At 38.4% G+C, this 21,438-nt stretch overlaps 3 protein-coding genes across 5 annotated transcripts in view; 1 reads left to right on the top strand and 2 right to left on the bottom strand.

The window, feature by feature from the left end:
• Positions 1 to 3,472, bottom strand: part of LOC122079917 (signal recognition particle subunit SRP68-like) — a 29,981-nt gene extending 26,509 nt beyond the window's left edge. The window contains exons 1-5 of the mRNA XM_042646704.1: positions 3,271 to 3,472; positions 3,006 to 3,114; positions 2,844 to 2,910; positions 2,605 to 2,715; positions 2,195 to 2,390 (exon numbers count right to left, since the gene is read on the bottom strand). Of these exons, the coding sequence (XP_042502638.1) occupies positions 2,195 to 2,390; positions 2,605 to 2,715; positions 2,844 to 2,910; positions 3,006 to 3,102 (471 nt within the window). The 5' untranslated portion in view covers positions 3,103 to 3,114; positions 3,271 to 3,472. The remainder of the gene's footprint in view (positions 1 to 2,194; positions 2,391 to 2,604; positions 2,716 to 2,843; positions 2,911 to 3,005; positions 3,115 to 3,270) is intronic.
• A 3,688-nt stretch (positions 3,473 to 7,160) lies between these two features.
• On the top strand, positions 7,161 to 8,688 carry LOC122078382 (CCG-binding protein 1). Its single transcript, XM_042644351.1, has 3 exons — positions 7,161 to 7,553; positions 7,803 to 7,876; positions 7,975 to 8,688. Exons 1-3 carry the CDS (start codon positions 7,319 to 7,321, stop codon positions 8,293 to 8,295), a joined length of 630 nt encoding a protein of 209 aa, XP_042500285.1. The 5' UTR covers positions 7,161 to 7,318; the 3' UTR covers positions 8,296 to 8,688.
• Positions 8,689 to 9,951: 1,263 nt separating this feature from the next.
• Positions 9,952 to 21,438, bottom strand: part of LOC122078380 (alpha-mannosidase At3g26720-like) — a 36,495-nt gene continuing 25,008 nt past the window's right edge. For all 3 annotated transcript variants that reach the window (XM_042644346.1, XM_042644347.1, XM_042644348.1), the window contains 7 exons: positions 17,818 to 17,930; positions 17,585 to 17,669; positions 16,199 to 16,309; positions 16,030 to 16,125; positions 15,635 to 15,682; positions 10,404 to 10,472; positions 9,952 to 10,307 (listed from right to left, as the gene is read on the bottom strand). In XM_042644346.1, the coding sequence (XP_042500280.1) occupies positions 10,083 to 10,307; positions 10,404 to 10,472; positions 15,635 to 15,682; positions 16,030 to 16,125; positions 16,199 to 16,309; positions 17,585 to 17,669; positions 17,818 to 17,930 (747 nt within the window). In that variant the 3' untranslated portion in view covers positions 9,952 to 10,082. The remainder of the gene's footprint in view (positions 10,308 to 10,403; positions 10,473 to 15,634; positions 15,683 to 16,029; positions 16,126 to 16,198; positions 16,310 to 17,584; positions 17,670 to 17,817; positions 17,931 to 21,438) is intronic.

Below are 21,438 nucleotides of genomic sequence, written 5' to 3'. Positions count from 1 at the left end.
TGTTCAAAAGAAAAAAAGAGTAAAGTCCTTGACCAGGATGAGCATAATCAGTTTGAAAATTACAGAATATCAATGTTGCTGCATTCCACCAATTACTGAACCTGAAATGCTTGTTTGACAAAAATCCACTTTCTATTATAGCAGTAAATTTCATGGATTATCTGAATGGCATTTGAGTGCCATTTGGGTCATTGAGCACTAGCCTGGACAAACAAACACATTACCTAAGCAGTAATGCTTCAAGGCATTGACCAGTCAATGGGTCAGCTAACTAGACATTCAGAATGCAGTTTGGATTAAGTTGGATCTATTAATTAGGTAATTGACGGAAATTTGAAAAGAACATCAGTATCTGAAAAATTCTAAGGAAAAAAGCCAATTGAACCTCCAACATCATGCCATCCTTCTGTTTGTTTTTTTTTTTTTTTTTGGTGGGTGTTGGGGGGGGGGGGGGCGCAACAGCCTCCAACCTCATGCAGGAAGCCAAAGACCTCTACTACCACAACAGAAAAATAGCTTCACATGGTTTGCATAAAAAATATTGAAAGACATTAATTTCAAAATACGTATAAATAAACCTGGATACAAGGAAAGTTTAAGATACATAATGATACACTTACAACATGCGAGCAAAAGTTAATCGTTATACATCATGTATTTCACTTATAAACATAACTTTTCAAGGTAGAAAAAAAAAACCATGTGTTGACTATCTTAATTTTTCTTAAAATTTTTTAAAAACTGTCATCATTTATAAACAAAATGAAGCTTTAAAGATCTATTAGATGATTTATAGATCATCAATAAATAATTATTTCACCTTTAGATACTTCCTTTAGGAAAAAAAAGTCATTTTTTTTATTATTTTACATTTTTATGACAAAATTTTTGATATACACAACTGAAACACCACTTAATTATCATATTTTTAAGTTAAAAAGGCAAGAAATAGAAAGGGATTTAATACAAAGACACTTGCCAATAGTGGTATGGAGAAAAACTCATGGTTTTCAATATTGACTTAGTAATCCTAACAAATGCATCATTCTATCATGCTATATCAACCATACTGTAGGCACCAAATATTGCAGCTATGGTCTCTACACATACCAACCATGTTTTGCAATGTATTGGATCGGTACAGTAAATACGATAGAACACCTATGCTTTTTTTTTATTATTATTGGATTGAAAATATAACACCTATGCTTAGGTGCAATTCTGTTTGGCCTAAATCCTGTATTTTTTTAGCTCAATGAATTCACATCTTGCATGTTTTCCTTTTCAGGGATTTTCTTATTGACACATCTTAACGTGTCCAAAATGAGGAAGGATAAACTATAAAGGAATGTTCACATGAGAGCTGGTTTGGGTGTTGCTCTGATTCATGATAAGCTTAGGGAGAGTGTCTAAGGTGGCATGGCCATATCCAATGGAGGCCTCCAAATACCCCAGTACGAAGAAGTGACGTGATTTAGATTGAGGGAACCAAAAGAACTATGGGCAGACCTAAGATAACCATAGGAGAAGTGGGGAGGAAAAACAGGCTCAGCTTACGCCTCGTATCTTTTATGGCTTTGAATAGAGCTAATTGGAGAGCAAGAATCTCCACATATAGTTCCTCGAACCGCATTTTCTAAACGAACCAGAGCCAATCCCAATTGATCTTGTAAGAGATCCGCTACAGACCAATACGTTTATTTTTCAAGTGATTCATATCGTCAAGTGTACCCATTCAAATTTCATTCGATCAATATGATGCCGCAGCTGCCAATACAGAAATATGTCGAAATTTTTTGCGAAAATTGACTAATCGAAAATAAATTAAATGTCCGATAGCAAGTTGATCGTCCAATAATGTGTAACCTTATTTAATTTCCTCTTAGTTTAACACATTTTTTCCTTTTAGTGAGAGTAACACCTGTCATTTCACATGTGTATTCGTTAGACGTGCAAAACAATGACAACTATTAAAAATGACATAATGGTAAATCACTTTTAAATAATTTTGAAAACTCTCTTTTATCCCTAACTTAAAGAACATACGGGAACAAGACAAGGGGCAAACAAAATAAGGTTAGACGTTCTAGATACAAGAAGCCCATATTGACTTGCTATTGAAACAATAAATTTATAAGCACATAAGGAGGTAAGAAAAGAGAGAGAACCACAAAGAAAGCATACAAGTACACACCTCTGCTTCTAGTGAGGTTCTGGAATCTCCTTTGATGGCACACAATTGAGCAAAAAGTGTGGCCCATTTTGCAGCCTTCCTCAACCTACCAATCAAGTATATCCGTTGGCGTGCATTTGGGCCATCTGGCAACTGCCTTTTCTCCATGGCATGGCTCCAAGCTCTCTCGGCCGTATAAAGGACTAGATGAAGAAACCTATTTCGATACGAAAGAACATGAGGTATCATATCAATGACTTGTACAACTGGGGATCTCTATGCATGCACTTCCAACTTGTTCATTTTCAAACAGAAAGCATACTTGCCGGTTTCACTTAATTGCTTTCATTTAGATTACAAATATGTATTTTCCAAATGAGGAAAGGGGGACCAACCGCTAGGCCCAGGAAAAAAAATTCATTACAACAAACCTCACTTCCGTCACTGTTGATTCAGTTATGGCCCTCTTAGTGTATTTGGCACGACCATGAGTAAACTTCAGTGATTTGTATAACCTTCTCAATCGTGCCGTGCAGTATCTCCTACAAACAATTTAACAAGAGAATAAACACAACAAAACAACTTGAACAATGACGGTTCCAAAAAACGAAAGAGCATAAGCATAAACTAGCCCTAAATGCAAGAAAGTACTCGATCAGAGAAACTATACCGATAACGAGTATAATCCCCATGTCGCAATCCGTGCTGCATCTGAGCAGATTTTAATAGCTGCAAAACTGAAAACGGGAGAAAACAAGGTCAAGCATCCAAAATTTTGGAGGGACATTGTGGCTGAAAAAGATGGAACAACGTAACAACTCGAGAGAGAAACCATTAATTGAGAACTTGGGATTGATCTGATCAGAAGCCGGCGATTTATCATCGTCAATCTCAATAGCAGAAGCAGAAGTCTCGTTCGTTCTCCCCATGAATCCTTTGCACTGAACAATAAAATCATGCGCCGAAACAAATTAAAAGATCAATCAAACCTGTACGTGAATCTCTGGAAACGTTCTAATATCCCGACATTTAAAGAACCACCAACGTCAACCTGGAAACCAAGAATTTAGAGAAATTAGGGTTTCGAAATGGTATACCTTGCTTAAGGGCGACGAGATCAAACTGCAACGAAGAGAAGATAGAGATTCAACTGTCTTTGATTTCTGGTTTCAGATTCAGAATTCTATGCCGCCATGTAATTTTGGTCGGAATGTGAATGTTCTTGTGATCGGTCCACCCATACCTCGTGAAACACATGTAGGTTTTCAGGAAACGTATAGTATCGAACCGGCCGAGGCGACCCCGAATCCCCTTATCCGGCCCAGGCCTACTTGTACAGAAAACCTACTAAATATACGATTTTTTTATTATTTTTTGGCAGATTTGAAATAAGCTATTACAAGTAGATTTTTTATTTCCCCCCCCCCCTGCCCTTTTTGGTAGAAAAAAAACTTATATTCCAGAAACAGGAAAAAAACATAGTGCGTGAGAAGAAAATATTACGAACATCCTAAGAAAACATCCTAAGACAATAAAGAAAAGGTAAACCCAAGTGAATTCCGATCTAGTTTAAATTGAAATCGATAGAAACCGATCAGATCCTCATTCTGGTCTTTAAATTCTGTCCACATTGAATGATGATCTAACAAATCCAATTGTTGAATAGTAAGGGCCCGTTTGATAACGTTTCAAGAAACGTATTTCTTCTGATTCTGTGTCTAGAAACGGCAGAAACATAATAAAAAACGTTTGATAAAACTGTTTCGTTTCACTTGTTTTTATAAATTTAAATTGAAATTTCTACATATTTATGGTTTAATAAATGACCAAGGAGAAACAAGTAAAAAACAAGTTTTACTTGTTTCGTCGTTTCTGAAAACGACTCGTGGCCATTCTTTCGTTGGTTACTATTGACTTCCATAAACATAATTTATCAAACACCATCAATTCCGTTTCTATTTCTATAAACATAAATTTATGTTTCTGCCGTTTCTGTTTCAAGAAACGGCAAAAAAATTATCAAACCGGCCCTACGACCATAGTCCATGGCTCCATATGGATCGTGTACTAAGTTTTACAATAATATTGAATCAGTTACCCTTTTTTTTTTTTTTAGTTAATGAGTCCGCATGCCTTGGAGTCTTTCCCTTGCATTCTCAGCCATTTGTATTTTTTTTATTTTTTTTTAAGATTTATATTTCTACTTTTTTTTAATGGTAAATCTTGTTTGTAACTAAAGTGATGAATTGAGAAGTCATAACATTTTCGGTTATTCTTTCTTTTATTCATATAATTTTTTGACGTCATGGGTAAAAAATAGGTTTTTAAATTAATAAAAAATTACTTATATTATGTAATTCTCAAGAACTCTCATTATCTTGTGTGATTTTCGAATACATATGTGAATTGACATTATTTTAATTTAGACAAGAAGTGTTATTCCTCCAACTGCGCTTTCTAAGGTATTTTGTTCACAAATTATTAATTTGTGTAAAGTGATATCAAATGCGAGAGAGCTTAAGCCCATCCCTTCCACTGCGTGAAACAATACTAAGAGGACAAAAGGTAAGAAAACCCTTGTTAAGGTTTAATTTTGCTCCCATTGACTAATGAAGTTGTTTGGGCAAGGCTTCAACTGCAAACCCTTATTACGGGTTGTAGGTGGTAAAGGACGTTACTCAGGGCTGCAAAGGTATTAGGCTATTAGCAAAGAGAAAAAATATTAACAAATAGTAATTTAAGCATGCATATATAATGGTAGGGATGCACTAGTGCATTGAAGATGTCTCAACTTTGTTACGCTCAATAAGGAATGGATTTCTCACCAAAGAGAGAGAGAGAGAGAGAGAGAATGGATTCTAAGTGTCATTGGAAAGATGAAAATTGGTGAGAGGGAGATGAAGGGTACTAAAAATAGCATTCCTTTGATAGATAAGTTAAATCCGAATGTCCCTCTTCTCACATATCAAGTTTCGTCAAAATAAAATTAGTCAAGTAGTAAATATAAAGCTCTAAAATCTACTAAAATTGCTTACAATTAGAGAAAAGGTGTTTACTCTCAGAACACGAATACACATAGAAGCTTTAAAACACTAATTACCTTCACTATTCCATCTATTTTCCTTTCTCCAATATTTAGCTCGTGCTATAGCACCATCAGCCTAACCATATCCATAATTATCCAAATCCTAATCTAAATTGATCTTTTTCACCATATCATATTGTGTAGTCTTTTAAGAAACAAAGTTTGGCTTGACGGATTGTGTAGTAGAGCTTTAAATTAAAAATAGTATCAAAATGAATATAAAAATACGTAAATATTTAAATATTAAAAAAATTAAGTTTTTTTTCACCTAATGCAAAATGACCATCCCACCCCTCACGAAAGGTAAAAATCCAACCTATGTTGATGCTGCGGCAAATGCTTTCATTGACTCTCCCATTGGTCTAAGAGCTAGGCTGCCTATTAGGGAATACCAATTTAGACCAGAGAATACCAATTTGGACCTTCCCTCCACCCATGGTGAGAGAGGAATCCATTCAGACCATCAATAGGGATTGGACTAAGGGTGTCAATTTTAAACCGAAATCGAAACCGAGCCCAATTAACCAAATAGAACCGAACCGAATAAATTTGGTTCATATTCTATCTGGGTATGTGAGTATTGTTATTCGATTCAATTTGATTTCGGTTTTAGATGTTAAAACCGTCAGTTTGGAACTGAAACCGAATCGAATTACTCTTAAAAGTTGAATCCCTTATCGCTAAAACTTATGAGAGATTTTCCATATTCCCTTTTGAGTTTTTGACTCTTAGAGGAGGCTGGGCACGACTCTGAGCTTCTTCTTCTTTAGTCCACCTTCTTCCCTCTCATCTTCTTCTTCTTTTCTAGACATTAGGTTTGTTAGAGAATAGCTTGCGGCTTGAATCCATGATCCGTCCAAGGTAATTCTTCTTTTTACTTTTTTATTAAAAAAAAATATGTTATGTCATCCAGTTGTTTCCTTATGAAAGCTTTTTTCTAATTTTTCTAATGTTCTTAATATTAGATAGTTCTTAGCTTTACCTCTTGCGGCGAACACCCACCCAAGCCCCAAGGTAATTGTTCTTTCCCTTTTAGTTATTGAAAAATAAAGTGTGATTTGGGTCGATGGTTCCCTATTGAAAACTTATGATTTTTCTTTTAATGTTATTAATATTAATAGTTTATTATGTGGGTTTTATTATCTTTAAGAAATGATTTTGAATGATTATCTGAAAAGACTTTATAATCGATGTAATGTGTAAAACAAAAATTGGAAAATAACTTGAACCCATTGTGACTTTTGGTCCATCACAGTCATAATCCAAAAGTTGAACCGTTTTCATAATCGAATTAAAATTGAATATCAAAACCAAATTAGAATCGAAATCAAACCAAACCAAATTGAATCGATTTGAATATTTAAATACTGAATCGAATTGATTCTTGGTTCGATTATGGTCTACCATATCATCATTTGGAATCGAACCAAAACCGAACTGAATAACTGAAACCGAACCAATTGACACCTTGGATTGGACACGGAGGAAAATCAAAATTCAAATCGATTTCAGATTTTAGGTAATCAGATTGGAAGTTGGGATTGCCGAGTCAACTTCAACGTGGCCAAACAAGATAGAATCAACGAGGCATCCAATAAGAATAAAGATACTAACTCTGACTTGTCATCCAGAAGACCCTTTCGCCACAGACAGAAAAGTTCATTAGCCACATCAAAATATCTCGGGATCCATAGCCCGGATATTTGTGCGGTTGTGCCCCACGTATACGCTCTCTCTATCCTTATCGCTACTTTCGAGTCGCCTCTCAACTTTAACCCTCCCTTCACCAGCGTACGTTAGAGCCCAGCCCTAAACGGCTGCGCCGCAGGTAAACAATTAGTATTATACTAAAGGCTACAAAGCGATAAAAGAAAAATAATTTACCTTTTTTGTCAGATCCTTATCCGTTCATGATACCATTATAAGTCTGTAATAGATATCCTCTAAGCTCTGAGATCTGATTCTCTCCTCGAAAACAAAGAACCCCTGTAAATCGTAATCTGACTCTCTAGTCTCTGCGTTCTGCACAGAAGGATTCAACAAACCAAGAAAGAAAGAAGATGATTAGATCAACGCTTCTACATCATCATTCTTCTTCTGCAACGGCGTTCTTCGTAGCTAGCGATCTTAATCGTTCCTCGGTATCGTGTCCGAGAGTGGCTACCACGGTCTGCTCTTCCTCTTCTTCGAGGAGCAATTCTGACACCCCAAAGCTCGAGCCTTTCAGCAGAAGCAAGATCGATCGAGGTCTTAAAGAGCCCTCCTTCTTGCAAAAGTGTGAGAATGAGCTTGCAGGTACGTGAACCGTGTCCAGTTTTCAGATCTAATATCAGTTATGACTTGTGATTTCATAGCCTGTGTACTTGCCCTGTTTCATCTCTCTCTCTCTCTCTCTCTCTCTCTCTATATATATATATATATATATATATAATATTTGTCGTGAGCTAGAACACTAGGGGGAGTTCTTAATTTTGGAATTCGAGTGCGACATGGATTTTCTATGGTTACTTAATTCTTTTGCACTTTTTTCCCCTACCTGTTCAGATTATTGTTCGACGCTAGAGGGAGACGCATCTTATAGCTGTTGGAGGGCGTACTTTGAACTTAAAAAACTGGAAGTAAGTTCACAGATTCACCTGTACCAATTGCTTGAATCTTCGATTCGATCCAATATAGGATTATTTCTTAAACGTTTGCGATTTGATGGAACTTTCAGACGGAATACCCAAAAGAAGAAGTAGAGAAGATTGTTCTTCAGTCGGAGGGCGTAAAGTCTCTGATCGACTGCATGCACGGGGTTTCGGCAATTCGGAAGAAGAAGGAAATAAACGAAGACATGGAATCGCGAAGACAATCAAATCTGACGAAACAGAAGGAGACTTCTTGTCCGGTGCCCGACGGATTGCCTAAATCAAAGGAAGAGCTGGAAGAAGAAGAGAGAGCTAAAATGCCGGATTCGTTGTACACCAGACTTCTAAGAACCAAGGGGAGGTTCCCTGCTTGGTATTCACCCGTCCCAGACCATGAAACAGATTAGTGGGCCTCTGCTCATTCTCCCCCTTATCTCTGTCTAGCTTAGCGTGGGAGAGTTTTATGTCCAGGAACGGCGCTCGCCAGCACAGGGCCGATGAAGCGCGCACAGAAGCATCAATAGGGAGACGGGGAGGGATCTGACCTATCCCGAGTCTGGGTGCAGGCTCTACACACTCGGGCAGTTAAATAGTCACTTTTGTGTTATTTTTTTTTATTTTTTTTTCTTATGTAAGTGTAAAGGTGCCGTTGTCCTTTTTTTTTTTCTCTTAAATAGAAAAAAGTCCCCTTGTGATATGTAAAAAGGATAGTGGTTTTCTTTACCAAAAAATTGTGTTTTTGAAGATAGGCATTAGCTTAATTCTTTTAAACATTGGAATCAAATTTGAAAATTACCCAATTCTAGGGTTCCTCACTGTTTGATCGAGCGAAATTGAGATCAGTCGGGTAATACCGATCTAAGTCATCCAATCCTGATCCGAATCAGCCGATTCATTGATCAGATTCTCAATTTTTAAACCGTGTTCATTCCACATAAGGTCCAAGAAAGCGGAATCAACATATTAAACCTGAATCGGTCAAGGAATTTGAATCAGTTATATACCCAGATGGGAATTGGTCACAATCAGCTTGAGCCCTAGAAATCCAGCATGGATTGAACTGCTCGATCAGACGAATCAGATAGGCATGAATTTTCATCAATGGATACATTTTAGTATTAACAGCCGGTGGGCTGGCTCAAACTCATCAGCAACGTGTCCCTGAACCAACCCTCTGAGACATGGTATTTAGTTGCCAGGCGGCCTCCAGATCATCTCAGCTGGATAAGATTTGTTTAAAGTAATGCCGAGATATCGACTTATAGACTCTGTCTCAGAAATCCAAATGAAATTGCTTCTTTTATTTGAGAAATATAATTTCCTTTTGCCCCATCTGTTCGACTGTTTATGCTTCTTTCCATTTTGTTTGAGGGAATATTCATGGTTTTGGTGCACTTTCTCCGATTGGGCATGAGTCTTCTTTTTTATTATTATTTAGGATCCAAGGAAACCTCTAAAATTTTATTAAATAAGAGAGAAACAAAAAAGGGACATAACCTGCTTTACCCAAATCCATGAGATACAAATCACTCTGATACTCACAAAACCCAAAAGAAAAGCCTGTAAAGGAAGAAAGTTTACATTCTAAAGATTATCGGTCACCTTAAAACCGATATGAATTAAACAGGTTTGCCCCTGGTTTTCCTAAGAAACTGTTTTTTTTTTCCCTGGTTTGTGGTGTAAGGTTTTCCTAAGAAACTGAGTTTTTTTAACTGTTTTACCACTGATCTGTGCCGTTCCACCAAAACGAGGTTGGCATGTTATTGGGATCAGTGGCTGACAATATCGATATGAGAGGGAGGGGAGAGAGGTGAGAGGAGAGAGCTTTTTCCATCCATTGAATATGTAGAACTTACAAGCATAAGTTGTCTTTTGGTGGTGGGGGAAGAGGGGGGGGGGGGGAGGAGTGTTATATTAGACTATACAGAAAAGCAAATTAACCCTCCTAAACCTGAATTAGATGCCTCCTACATGGGTGTTGGGTTTAGAGTTTAGGGAACCATAATTCTCTCTTTATCACCCCTCCACCTCCACACTCCCCACACCTAACCACCTCCACAAAGAAAAGCAATTCAGTCGGTTTATTTGGAGTAAAAGGGCAAATAGCTTCAGCAGCTCTGAAGAGGCTCCTTCATACAGGAAATTTAACAGTAGCTTAAGAACAAACTGTAGACTATCTGGTTTCAGTTACCTTTTATGGATCAACCATGTGAGCAAATAATATGTAGTCGAAACTGATAATGAAGGTCCGGATTTCCATGGGACCCAGCTCTACTATCAACTTCACAGGATCAACAGGTCCCCCTCTCACTACCTTCGTTTCTTCCTTTGGAGCTTCCGTTTTCCAACGTAGTCTTTTCTTCTCCATCTCAGCTCTTTCTTGATTAGCGGATAAACTCATCTCTGTTACTCTGCTGATCTGAAGGGAACAAAAGGCAAAATCATAATAAGTATTAGCTAAAAAAGGTCATTGACGAAGGGGACCAATCTACTGCCCAGAACTTAATACATTTACCTCCTTATTTGGGAACAACTTTTTCAGCTCCACGCTTGTCTTTACTGAAAGGTCCTTGTCCTCTCCAACCTTGGAGGAAACATAAAAATACCCAACAGAACAGAGATTTAGAAGGTTTTGCATTCAAGAAATATTTACAAAAATGATCAAAGACCCCTCCGATGACAACCAATATAATTAAAAATGATGGGGGAGAGAACCTATAATCAGACTGAATCAAAATCAGAGAACCAGCAGAAATCAAAATTATTGGCACTGCAAGCACAAAATGGCAAGAAAATGCTGAAAGAAGGTAATTTCAGCTAGGGAGAAGGATGTGAAAGTACTGAAAAGTGATTTTCTTGTCAGATTTCCAACCGATATATCTAAGGATTAATCTTAGTGTCAAAAGGCTTTGTGATATGCTCGCATGACAAGGTCATGTTTCCTTGCCATGTGGCAGCCTGGCAGGATTGAAGGGCACAAATGGGTCCACGTGAGAAAAAACACTGCACAAGTCAAGTTTTAGCCCAAAACAAGCATGCAAAGAGATTGAAAAGCGAATTTAAAGTTCCATAGTTACAAGATTATCACTTTACCACAACAAAATCTAGCATTTCTGTAGGTTTTTTTTTTTTCACTTTGAACTCAATTTTAAGACACTTTACTAATGGCGAGATGAAATTTGACCAATTATATGGATGTGGGTCCCTACCTGTTACGTGCACAAATAGGGAGATGAGAGAAAATAGGAAGAGAAAATAAAAAATAGGAAAAAGGTAGGAGTTTGGCCTTACAGATGAAGCCAATGGCGTCCGACTTTGATAAGGAAGTCTACCTCTGTCTTAGAGACAATTTAGGGATTCAATCGTACCTCTTTCATTATCTCTTGGTAAATAAATAGACAGTACAACAGTTAGCAATCCACACTCCTACAACTTCCCACGACTTTCATTAATCCCACTCAATTACAACTTCTTATACCCATTTACTATAACTACCCAAAATAATAATAATGTCACGTAACACTACCACACTGAGAACCCATGTTTGCCAAGATTATGATACAACAACAATCATAACCTTATCCCAACTTAATGGGGGTTGGCAACAAGGATCCAAAATAGGAATAGGATTATAGAGAGACAACATAAGTAATGTGAGATGAGGTACAAAATAGGTGAACGTAGAAGTCAAAGTATCACCGGAACATCCCCTACAAGGGGTCGGCAACTCGGCTCCTTATCCTCCACAAAACCCTATCTATGGTCATACTACAATCTTACCCTACCATATACATATCTTCTCTTACCACTTCATCAATAGTCATTTTGGGCCTTCCCCTATCTCTTCTGGCCTATCCAATTGAATCTGGTCACTTTTCCTCACTGAGGCATCCATAGGTCTCTGTTGGACATAATCATACCACCTCAACCGGTTCTCACGGAGCTTGTCTTGGATAGGGGCGACTCCCGCATCGCTTCTAATGTGATCATTCCTTACTCTATCTCTTTGTGCATAGCATCATCAGCATTCTTATCTCCGCTACACTCACGTTCTTTAAATTACTCTTCTTAACTGCCCAACACTCTGCTCCATAGGTCATACCTGGTCATATAACTGTCCGATAAAATTTTCCCTTGAGTTTAATAGGCATGTGTTTGTCACATAACACTCCCGATGTACCTCTCCATCTCATCCATCCCACTTTAATTATGTGGGCAACATCTTCTCCCATATCACCACCACTTAGCTAATAATGGATCTTAGGTATTTAAAACAGTCACTATGAGGTAGTTCTTGATCTCCAAGTTTCACCACTCCATCCTCTCCACTAGTTTGGCTGAAGGGGTACATCATATATTCTATCTTCATTCTACTTACCATACAGCCTCTTGATTTTAAACATGATCTCCATAGCTCCAGTTTAGTATTAACCCCTTCCACTATTTCATCTATCAGAACAATATCATCAACGAATAGCATACACCATGTGATGGGGACATCAAAGTGTATAGGCGCAAGAAGAAGAAGAAGCAGCCATCTTTGTGGCTGGAAGAATAGAAAAAAGATCTTGTGGGCCCCAAGCTCGATTCAGATTTTAGAAGATCTTAGAAGATTTTAGAAGATCTTGTGGGTCCCAAGATCGATCCAGATTTTTAGATCTTAGAAGATTTTGTGGACCCCACCAAATCTTATGTGATTCTAGTACTTTGCTTTAAATCTAGTGATATTTGATTGTCTTACACAATTAGGAAACTAGGATTTCTTTATATTGATCTATTAGGTAGTTTTTATTTCATGCAATTGAGTTTCTAAGTATCTTTTTATTTTTGGAAGTTTATTCTCTTTAAGTGTAAGGCCATTGGCCATTGTTTATTTTCAATGAATGTTAATTGAAAAGAAAGCCAAGAGCAAACCCCCACCCCTCTCACGGTTCTCTCTCTCTCTCAATCTCGACTTTTCTCCCCTTCTCTCTCGCCTCTTTCTTCCCTTACTCTCTCGGCTCTCTCTTCTCTCAATCTTCTTGTCTCGCCTCCCTCTCTTTCTTTTCAGTCTTATTGTTTTTTTTATTTCTGCTACTGCGTTATACTGCTGCACCTGCTGCTGCTGCTTTATACTGCTGCACCTGTTGCTGCGTTATTACTGTTGCACCTGCTGCTGCGTTATTACTGCTGCACCTGCTGCCTTACCCCACTGCTGCTGCAACATAATTCTGCCGGTACAAAACTGCTCTGCTGCAACTGCTGCCTCTACCTCACTGCTGCTGCTACGTACTACTGCCGTTACAATACTGCTGCCGCTGCACACTGCTGCCTTTACATCACTGCTGCTACTCTCTCTACAATTGGCTGGGTGTATCTTCTTCAACAAAAAGTGGACTACAACCTCTTTATTTTGGAGAACCTGGATTTCTTCTTCTCTCCTCAGATCTGAATAGCAGTATGGTAAAGTACTAAACTAAATCCTCCCCACCTCCCTTAATCCCTATTATATATATTGCAACCCATTAACGTTGAAGTCTGCCTTTGCCCTTTGTTTATGCCTATTTTATCGATTGTTGCATATCTAAGTAGGGTGTCTGGATGGATTTGTGCTGAACCTAATATTCATATGTCGTTTGTTCCCTTCCCCATGTCCCCACTTGAAACTTGAGTAAGAATTTATGTATTTTTCTGTCTAGATTAATATTGCTTTTGGCTACTTTGTTTATTAGTCTCGCTTTATCTTGCATGCTTAATCGTGTTTGCTGAGATTCTTTGGTCTTATTTACCTAAGCCCCTTGAGTTAACCTACCTAGTTAGTTAATCTTGTAGGAGACCTAGTCATCTAGGAACCCCCCTACATCACCATGGGACTGAGTCTTGGATGTGTGCCTAGTTAGATCGTCTATATTGAGTGCAAACAAATAGGGATTAAGGGCTGATCCTTGGTGTAACCCAACCGAAATTGGGAATTCATTACTTTGTCCCTTTGTCATTTTGACACTCGTCACCACTCCCCAATACTTGTTTTTAGTAATATCCACATAGTTATTCACACCCCTTCTCTCTTCTCTAGGACATGCCAAATGAGCTTTCTCGGTACTCTGTCATAGGCTTTCTCTAGGTAAAGAAAGACCATATGGAGGTCCTTTTTGTGGATTCTAAATACTTCCATAAGCCTCCAAATGAGGTAAATAGCTTCAGTCGTGGATCTTCTTGGCATAAAGCCGAATTAATTCTCCATTACCTTAATTTCCTCTCTTAGATGGGCTTCAATAACCTTTTCCCATAGCTTCATAGTATGACTCATTAGTTTTATGCCTCTATAGTTATTGCAATTCTAGATATCCCCTTCGTTCTTGTAGATCGATACTACAATGCTTCTCCTCCAATCATACGGCATTGTCTTTGTACTCAAAATCTTGTTGAATAACTTAGTTAGCCAAGACACTCCATGTAGGGCCTCTTGAACCCCAATATTGCTAACCTGCATTAGTTGTGCCTGGGATGTGTTGATATGATGTCTAATCTCGTCCACTTCGGGGTCCATCCTATTAGTCAAGGTATCTCCATTAAGTAGGTTGTAAAAATAATAACAAACCCCATATCTTTATAATGTCTTCATTCCGTACAAGTACTCCACCATCCTTATTTTTAATGCATTTGGCATGGTCCAGATCCCTGCTCATCCTTTCTCTTATCTTCTCTATCTTATATATCTCTTTCTTCCCTTCCTTAGTATTAAGATTTTTATAAAGATCCTCATATTTCTTTGCCCTTGCAATCCCCACAATCTTCCGAGTCTTGTTTCTGGCTGTGTGATATCTTACTCTATCATCTGCCTTGTTAGTCCTTTGCCATGCTTTAAAACAATCTTTCTTAGTCTCAATGGTGGCCTGGACCTCATTGTCCTTTTTGATATCCCTAAAACCTCCTTGGCCACCTTCATAATTCAAGTCGTCATCTCATTCCATATCTCATTAGTATCCCCTTCACAATTCCATTTGCCCTGTCCAACAACTTTGTCAATGAAGGATATTAAAGAAGCTCCTCGCAGACTTCCCCATTTGATCTTAGGAAAGGTCTGTCTTGCCTTCCTTGTGTTTCCTCATACTAATATTCATATCCAAAACCACCAATCGATGTTGATTCGTTAAGCTCTCTCCAAGGATAACGTAACAATCTTTACATATCAGTTTGTCAAGTCTTTTGGTCAGAAAGAAATCAATTTGTCTTGCATGTTGTCCACTTTTGTAAGTAACTAAATGCTCCTCTTTTTTCAAAGAAAGTATTTGCAATGCAACAGTCATATGCCATCGCAAAATCTAACACTGAGGTTCCCTCAGCATTTCTCTCTCCTATTCCATATCCTCCATGCACCTCTTTATAGCCTCTACGATCCTTTCCCACATGTCCATTTAGGTCCCCGCCAATAATAACTTCCTCTCCCCAACCAGAACCTTGCATCAAGTCCTCCATGTGTTCCCAAAATTGTGCTTTAAGACTCTCATCTAGTCCAACTTGGGGCGTGTAAGCGCTAGCTATAACTTCATCGTCTAGCACCAATTTAATAGAAAGAATCCTATCTCCAATTTTTTGAACATCCACAACATTTTTTAGGTCTTTGTCCAGTATGTCGGTTCCCAAGTACCATACCCACTGTGATATGGGGTATAAAATGAATGGTTCTGAAATCATATATCAAATGATGCACTGAATAAAAGACTATATTACAGTTTTTAAAAGCTGGTAAAGAGATATTAGGACCTCGTATAGGTGTGCCAACCGAAGGAGAACTTTTCCATTGTCAAGCTCCTGCATAATATAGGTCAAGAGAAAATTTTAACATAACAAAGAAACCAAAAAAGGGGAGATAAAAGAGAGAAAAGGACTGGAGATAAAAGAGAGAAAAGGACTGCGAAGCACTTCAGAACAGCTTCATGCAGTGTTGCTTTTGTTTGCTATGGAGAGCAAATATGTTCCCGTTTAACTGTAGCTTATATGGGTGTCCAAGTTTCTCGAGGTACAACTTCCATTCATTTCAATCTCTATTTTTTATAAACCATTTCAACCTCTTATTTATTCCAAAGAAAAGGGCATATAACAAAAAATTCCAAACCTCCCCCCCACCCCTCTTCCAAGATGAGGACAACCTCACATACCTGTAGTGTAATCATTGCAACATTATCAGGTAAACTGTATGAAGGATCCATGCCGGAAAAAGTTGGTATATGAGAACTTGTCCAGTTATCTCCATCCTGCAGGAAAAGCACTTTATTGTTACAAACCCAATATATTATAAATGGTAGAGCTTCAAGGTCTTCCTCTTACCTGTTCTGCAAAGGCAAGGAGAAATGGGGAGTATATCTCTTGACCAACTTTGCGGCGCCACTTGGCACCTTCTCCTATGGGGTCAATTCTGAGATAAAATTTCCCTTTGATCTGTAGAAAATATTTAAACTAACAATTGGTGAATACCAAGATGCCATAAAAAAAAAAAGGTAAACAGTAACTTCCACTGGGTCAGTTAAGGTACTCATTATAGCATCTGGTAAGGTGATAGTAACTTCCACTGGAATTCAGTTTGAAAAAAAAGGACCCCCAGTAGGAAAAATATCAGAGAGAATGGCGGTTGATGCCCTAGTTCAGTGTTTTCAACTCCCCTGCCCATTTTTGCGGTTTTTTTTTTGGTTGAGGGGCGTGGGAGGTTACTAGAGTATAAACAAGGAACCAAGTTTGCGCAGGAGGCAGGGGGAACCAAGGAAACAGAAAGCCAGAAGCAAATGAGAGAAAATCGGAGTGAGAAGGCAAAGATTGGAAAGCAAGAATCGGTTGATGAAGTAAAAAGAATGGTTGATAAACCACTATGAAATTGACTACAATGTGGAGATGAGAATTATTTGATAAATATACAACAAGGGAATACAAATAAGATGTGAATAACAATTGCAGCAATTTATATGTGCAAAGGTGAACATTGCCAAGCCACTAGATGAAAATAAATGAACTTTAGGAGTTTAGAGGTTTACAAATCATTTTATCCAAGAAAATAAACAAACTCAACCATCTCCACAAACCCCCCCCCCCCCTTGGTTTTGATAAGTTAAAATTTATTGAAAGGGGAGGATAAGTCCTACAATGAAGCAAAGGGAAGAGCTGAGATGATGCCTAACCAGGCAGCCAAAACAGGACACAACCACGAAAAAGCAACAAGACAGAAAGAACAATAATTTTGAGGCTCTTAGAATCATAAGTTGGTATTAAAGAGAAACATCAACAAAATGATCGACCAAATAAAAAAGCGTGCAGCATTCTAAGTTAAGTGTAATGAACAATACTTTAATTAAAAAAATAGATGGCCCACTAAATCTCTAAACTGGATTCGAGGAGATGGACCCCCTTTCTTCCTCACTTTCCCTTTTTTCTTTCTTTTAAAGCAGTTGCAGGGCCAGCACCTGCTGGGAGGAGGTTAATCATCTGTAGAGTCCATTCTACACAATGTCTTACATGGGGGAAGTTCTTTCTTTATTTCGCTTTATGTGTAGGAAGTTTTTAGTTATTATTTTTTCTTCTCAAAGGGGAAAAGGCTGTGAGTTGTTAGTCTTTTGGGAAAATTATAGTAGTGTGTGTATACATACAATTGTAAAGTATTTTGCTAGAAGTCATTTGAGCTAATGAGAGGAAATGTGGAATAAGAGTCGGTCAGGATATGCTCACCGTTAGTCCTGTGCATTCATTATGGAGACAGACCGTTTCATTCAGTACCTCTCCTACTCCTCTATGATCGTCATGGAGCAACCTCCTACAGAATATGAGGGAAACAAGGTTAGAGACCCTGACAAGTACGGTGTATGTATAGGCTAATTATCCTGCATTTCAAGCATTTGAAAAAATATATATAATGATTGATAATTCATAAAAAAATTGAAGCCTGAAAGAGAAAAACTAACCTATGGAGCATCAGCTCTATTTGTCCATCCACTGTGCTAGATCCTCCCACAGATCGGTCTACCAAAACTGAGAGTTCCACATTGTTATCTTCCATGTAAATACCTAGATTTAGCTGAAAGTATAAAGAAGAACTGTTACTTGCGGGAAAATCATGAATGTGAACACATAACATGCATATTGTTTTTAAACAGTTATAATTGAAAAAAAATAAGGTCCAAAGAACCCTATGGTATGAAGTTTTATGGATCAAAATGCCTAGCCGTTCAAAACAAAGTGAGTGGCTAAGGCTCCGGTAATTTAATTTACAGACCCCGCAGTAGCGGGAGCCTTGTGCACTGCATACACGTTTTGTTTTTTGTTTTTTTTTTTTTTAGAAAGAGTACAATTAGTTAAGCTGTGATACATAAAGGGAATTCAATTTATAACTTCGAACATAAAAGGAGGATTCTGGTATCTTAAATACAAAAACAAATAAGGCCTGAATATCTGCTTGATTTCCTACATCCATTTGTCTTATGTGAGGAGTAGAAACTTTATCCTAATCACTCCCCTACTAGAGAAGGTGGGAATGATCATGAACACCAAGCTTGAATCGGAGAAATAGAATTGAAGAATGAGCAAGAGATCTGGTAAAAATATCAGCAAGCTTCAACAGAGCAGGAACGAATTGAGTAATAAGAGAGCCAACAGCCACCTTCTCACGATTCACGAACAAAATGGTAATCAAGTTCAACATGCTTAGTTCAAGGATAAAAAACAGGATTTTAGTAGTAAATAAAAGTGCACTGAAATTATCACAAAATAGACTCGAAGCATGAGGAAGAGGCACAACTAAGTCCCAAAGTAAGTAAGTAATCCAAGTTAATTCAGCAGTACTGATGGCCAAGGAACGGTATTCATCTGCCATAACTAGAATGGGCGACAGTGGGTTGTTTCTTAGTGCTGCATGAAATGAGATTAGATCCAAGAAATAGACAATAACCATAAGCAGAGCGCCAAGTATCAGAACACCTGGCCCAATCTGCACCATTAAAACCATATGAATTAAGGTACTTTGCGCCAAAATTCAAAGACCAAAATAAACTGTTCCTTCAACATAACACGTAATGTGTTTGACTACACGTAGATGAGATAAATGAGGTTCATGCATAAACTGGCAAACAAAGTTTACACCAAAGGATAAGTCGCGCGACTCAGTTAAATATTGTAAGGCTCCCACAATACTACTGTTGAGAATTAGTGCTAAGGGATTAGCGTTAAAACCAGGACCCGATAGGGGCCTTTTGGTCCTATCAGACCCATATCTGGGTGTTTTAGGGTTGCGGCTTTGTGAGGGGCTTTTCTGTACTTTCTACTTTTGTTTTATGCTATATATATACACTATATTGACCTGCGATCAGACTATTCTGGACTGATTGCAGGCTGCTCTGTTTCTGGACAGCTTTCGGTCTCTCTTTCTTTTCTTCTTCTTCTTCTCTTCTCTTCATCTTCTCTTTTCTGGTTTCTGGATTTGGTTACAAGTTTTTTATATTGCAACATGGTATCAGAGCAGGTTTAAATCACATCGATTGGCTAAGTACAGATCATTGCTGCTGATTTCGACCTAGCGGTATTGTTTTTCTGGTGTGCAGCCACCTCCTTGCTGCATCTATTACCTGGTTGACCTAGTTATCATGACATAGGAAACACTAGGTCTCTTTTTTATTATTACTTGCTTAGTATGTGTATTGGTTGAGGTCGAGACGTCTCCCTCCCTGTTTTTATGGCCGCTGCCCCTGTTTCTGCAGTATTTATTGCTGCTGCCCCTATTTATGGACTGAGTAACCGTTGATATTGAAGTGCTGCCGTCCGCTGTTTTATCTTCCTATACTACTACCTTCTCGAGCAGATTTGGTTGGTCTTCTATCAAGGCTTGTTCGACCCTAACTGCTGCCCCTATCGGATCAATTTTTTTTGGTGTTTGTGGAGTCCGATTGCTTGCTACTGCTGGTTTTTCAGATCTGATTTGTGGGTGATTATTGATTGATCTTCATAGTTGAGACCAAAGACATGACTACTCCTACTACTACCACCCCTACTACTGCCTCTTCTACCTCGGACAACATTAATGTCCAAATTACCTCCGTCTACCTTCTGTGGGCTCAATTAGTAAAAGTGTATCTGATGGCCAAGGGAAAACTCAAGTATACCACTTCTGATCCACCTTTATCTTCTGACACTGGTTATGATAACTGGCTGAAGGAGAATGCTCTTATTTTAATCTGGTTATGGAACAATATGGAACCTGATGTAGCTGCCGATGTCATGTTCCATTCTATTGCAAAGGGAGTATATTTGCGAGAAACCTACTCTCAGGAAAATAACATGACAAGAATTTATGATATTTATGAGAAGTTTCAGTTTCACCAGTCTGACAAATCTCTTTCAGAGTATTACAGTACATTCAGGGGAATGGTGGAAGAACTCAATGTTTTCCAACCCTTGACCACTGATATTGACAAGCTGAAGGCTCAACGTAATGAATTTTTTGTCTCCAAGTTCTTGGCTTGTCTAAATAATGATCTGAAGGCTGTGAATGGTCACTTACTTGCGGGTGACACGGTTTCTACTTTGAATGATGCCTATTCTCAGTTGCAACATATCACCTCCTCCACCAAGCCTGATCAGTCTTCCAAAGACAACTCTGCTTTTGTTGCTAATCGTGGCCATGGTCGTGGTCGTGGTCGTGGGGGAGGACGTGGCTCTACTGGTAGGGGTTCTACTGGATAAACATCTGATCGTGCTGCTCGACAGTGCACATACTGTGGGAAGCCTAATCATACAGTTAAGACTTGTTGGGCAAAGCATGGCAAGCCAGAATGGCAACCCAGTTGGCCAATCATGCAGTGTCGGATGATGGCACTAACACAGTGTCTCCGGTTGCTACTAAGCCTACACCTTCAGAAGATTCCTCTACTAGTCTGCGCGATGACATCAATCAGTTGCTCCGGCGCTTGCACACTCTTGAGGTATCCTCTAATACATCCAATGGTGCATCTACATCCGCTGCTACCCTAGCCCACATAGGTACCTCAACCCTTCTTACTACATCTACCCTGGATCATTGATTCAGGTGCTTCTACGTTAGAGTGTGAGGCTTGTGAGTTGGGAAAACATCACCGTGTGTCTTTCCTATCTCCCTCTGTGTCTCATAGTCTGTCTTTATTTTCTTTAGTCCACTCTGATGTATGGCGGCCTTGCCGAGTCAGTAATAGATTTAGGTTTCGGTATTGTGTGACATTTATAGATGAACATTCCCGCCTTACATGGCTTTACATGTTAAAGGACAGGTCTGAATTTTTACATGTATTCAAAAAATTCCATAATGAAATAAAGACTCAATTTGGCATTCCTATTAAAATCTTTCATTCTGATAATGCTTTAAAATATGCTCAAACTGATATTTTTGATTTTTGTGATACTCATGGGATGATCCACCAAACTATTTGTGCTTATGCTCCACAGCAAAATGTAGTAGCTGAGTGCAAAAATCGGCACCTCTTGGAGGTTGCCCGAGCCATGATGCTCCATATGCATGTTCTCAAGCATTTTTTGTGTGATGGTGTCTTAACTGCATGTCA

The sequence above is a fragment of the Macadamia integrifolia genome, chromosome 5 (assembly GCF_013358625.1).
Source record: "Macadamia integrifolia cultivar HAES 741 chromosome 5, SCU_Mint_v3, whole genome shotgun sequence".
NCBI lineage: Eukaryota > Viridiplantae > Streptophyta > Magnoliopsida > Proteales > Proteaceae > Macadamia > Macadamia integrifolia.
The sequence above is the reverse complement of the archived record's forward strand: the minus strand, read 5'-3'. Positions and strand labels throughout refer to the sequence as shown.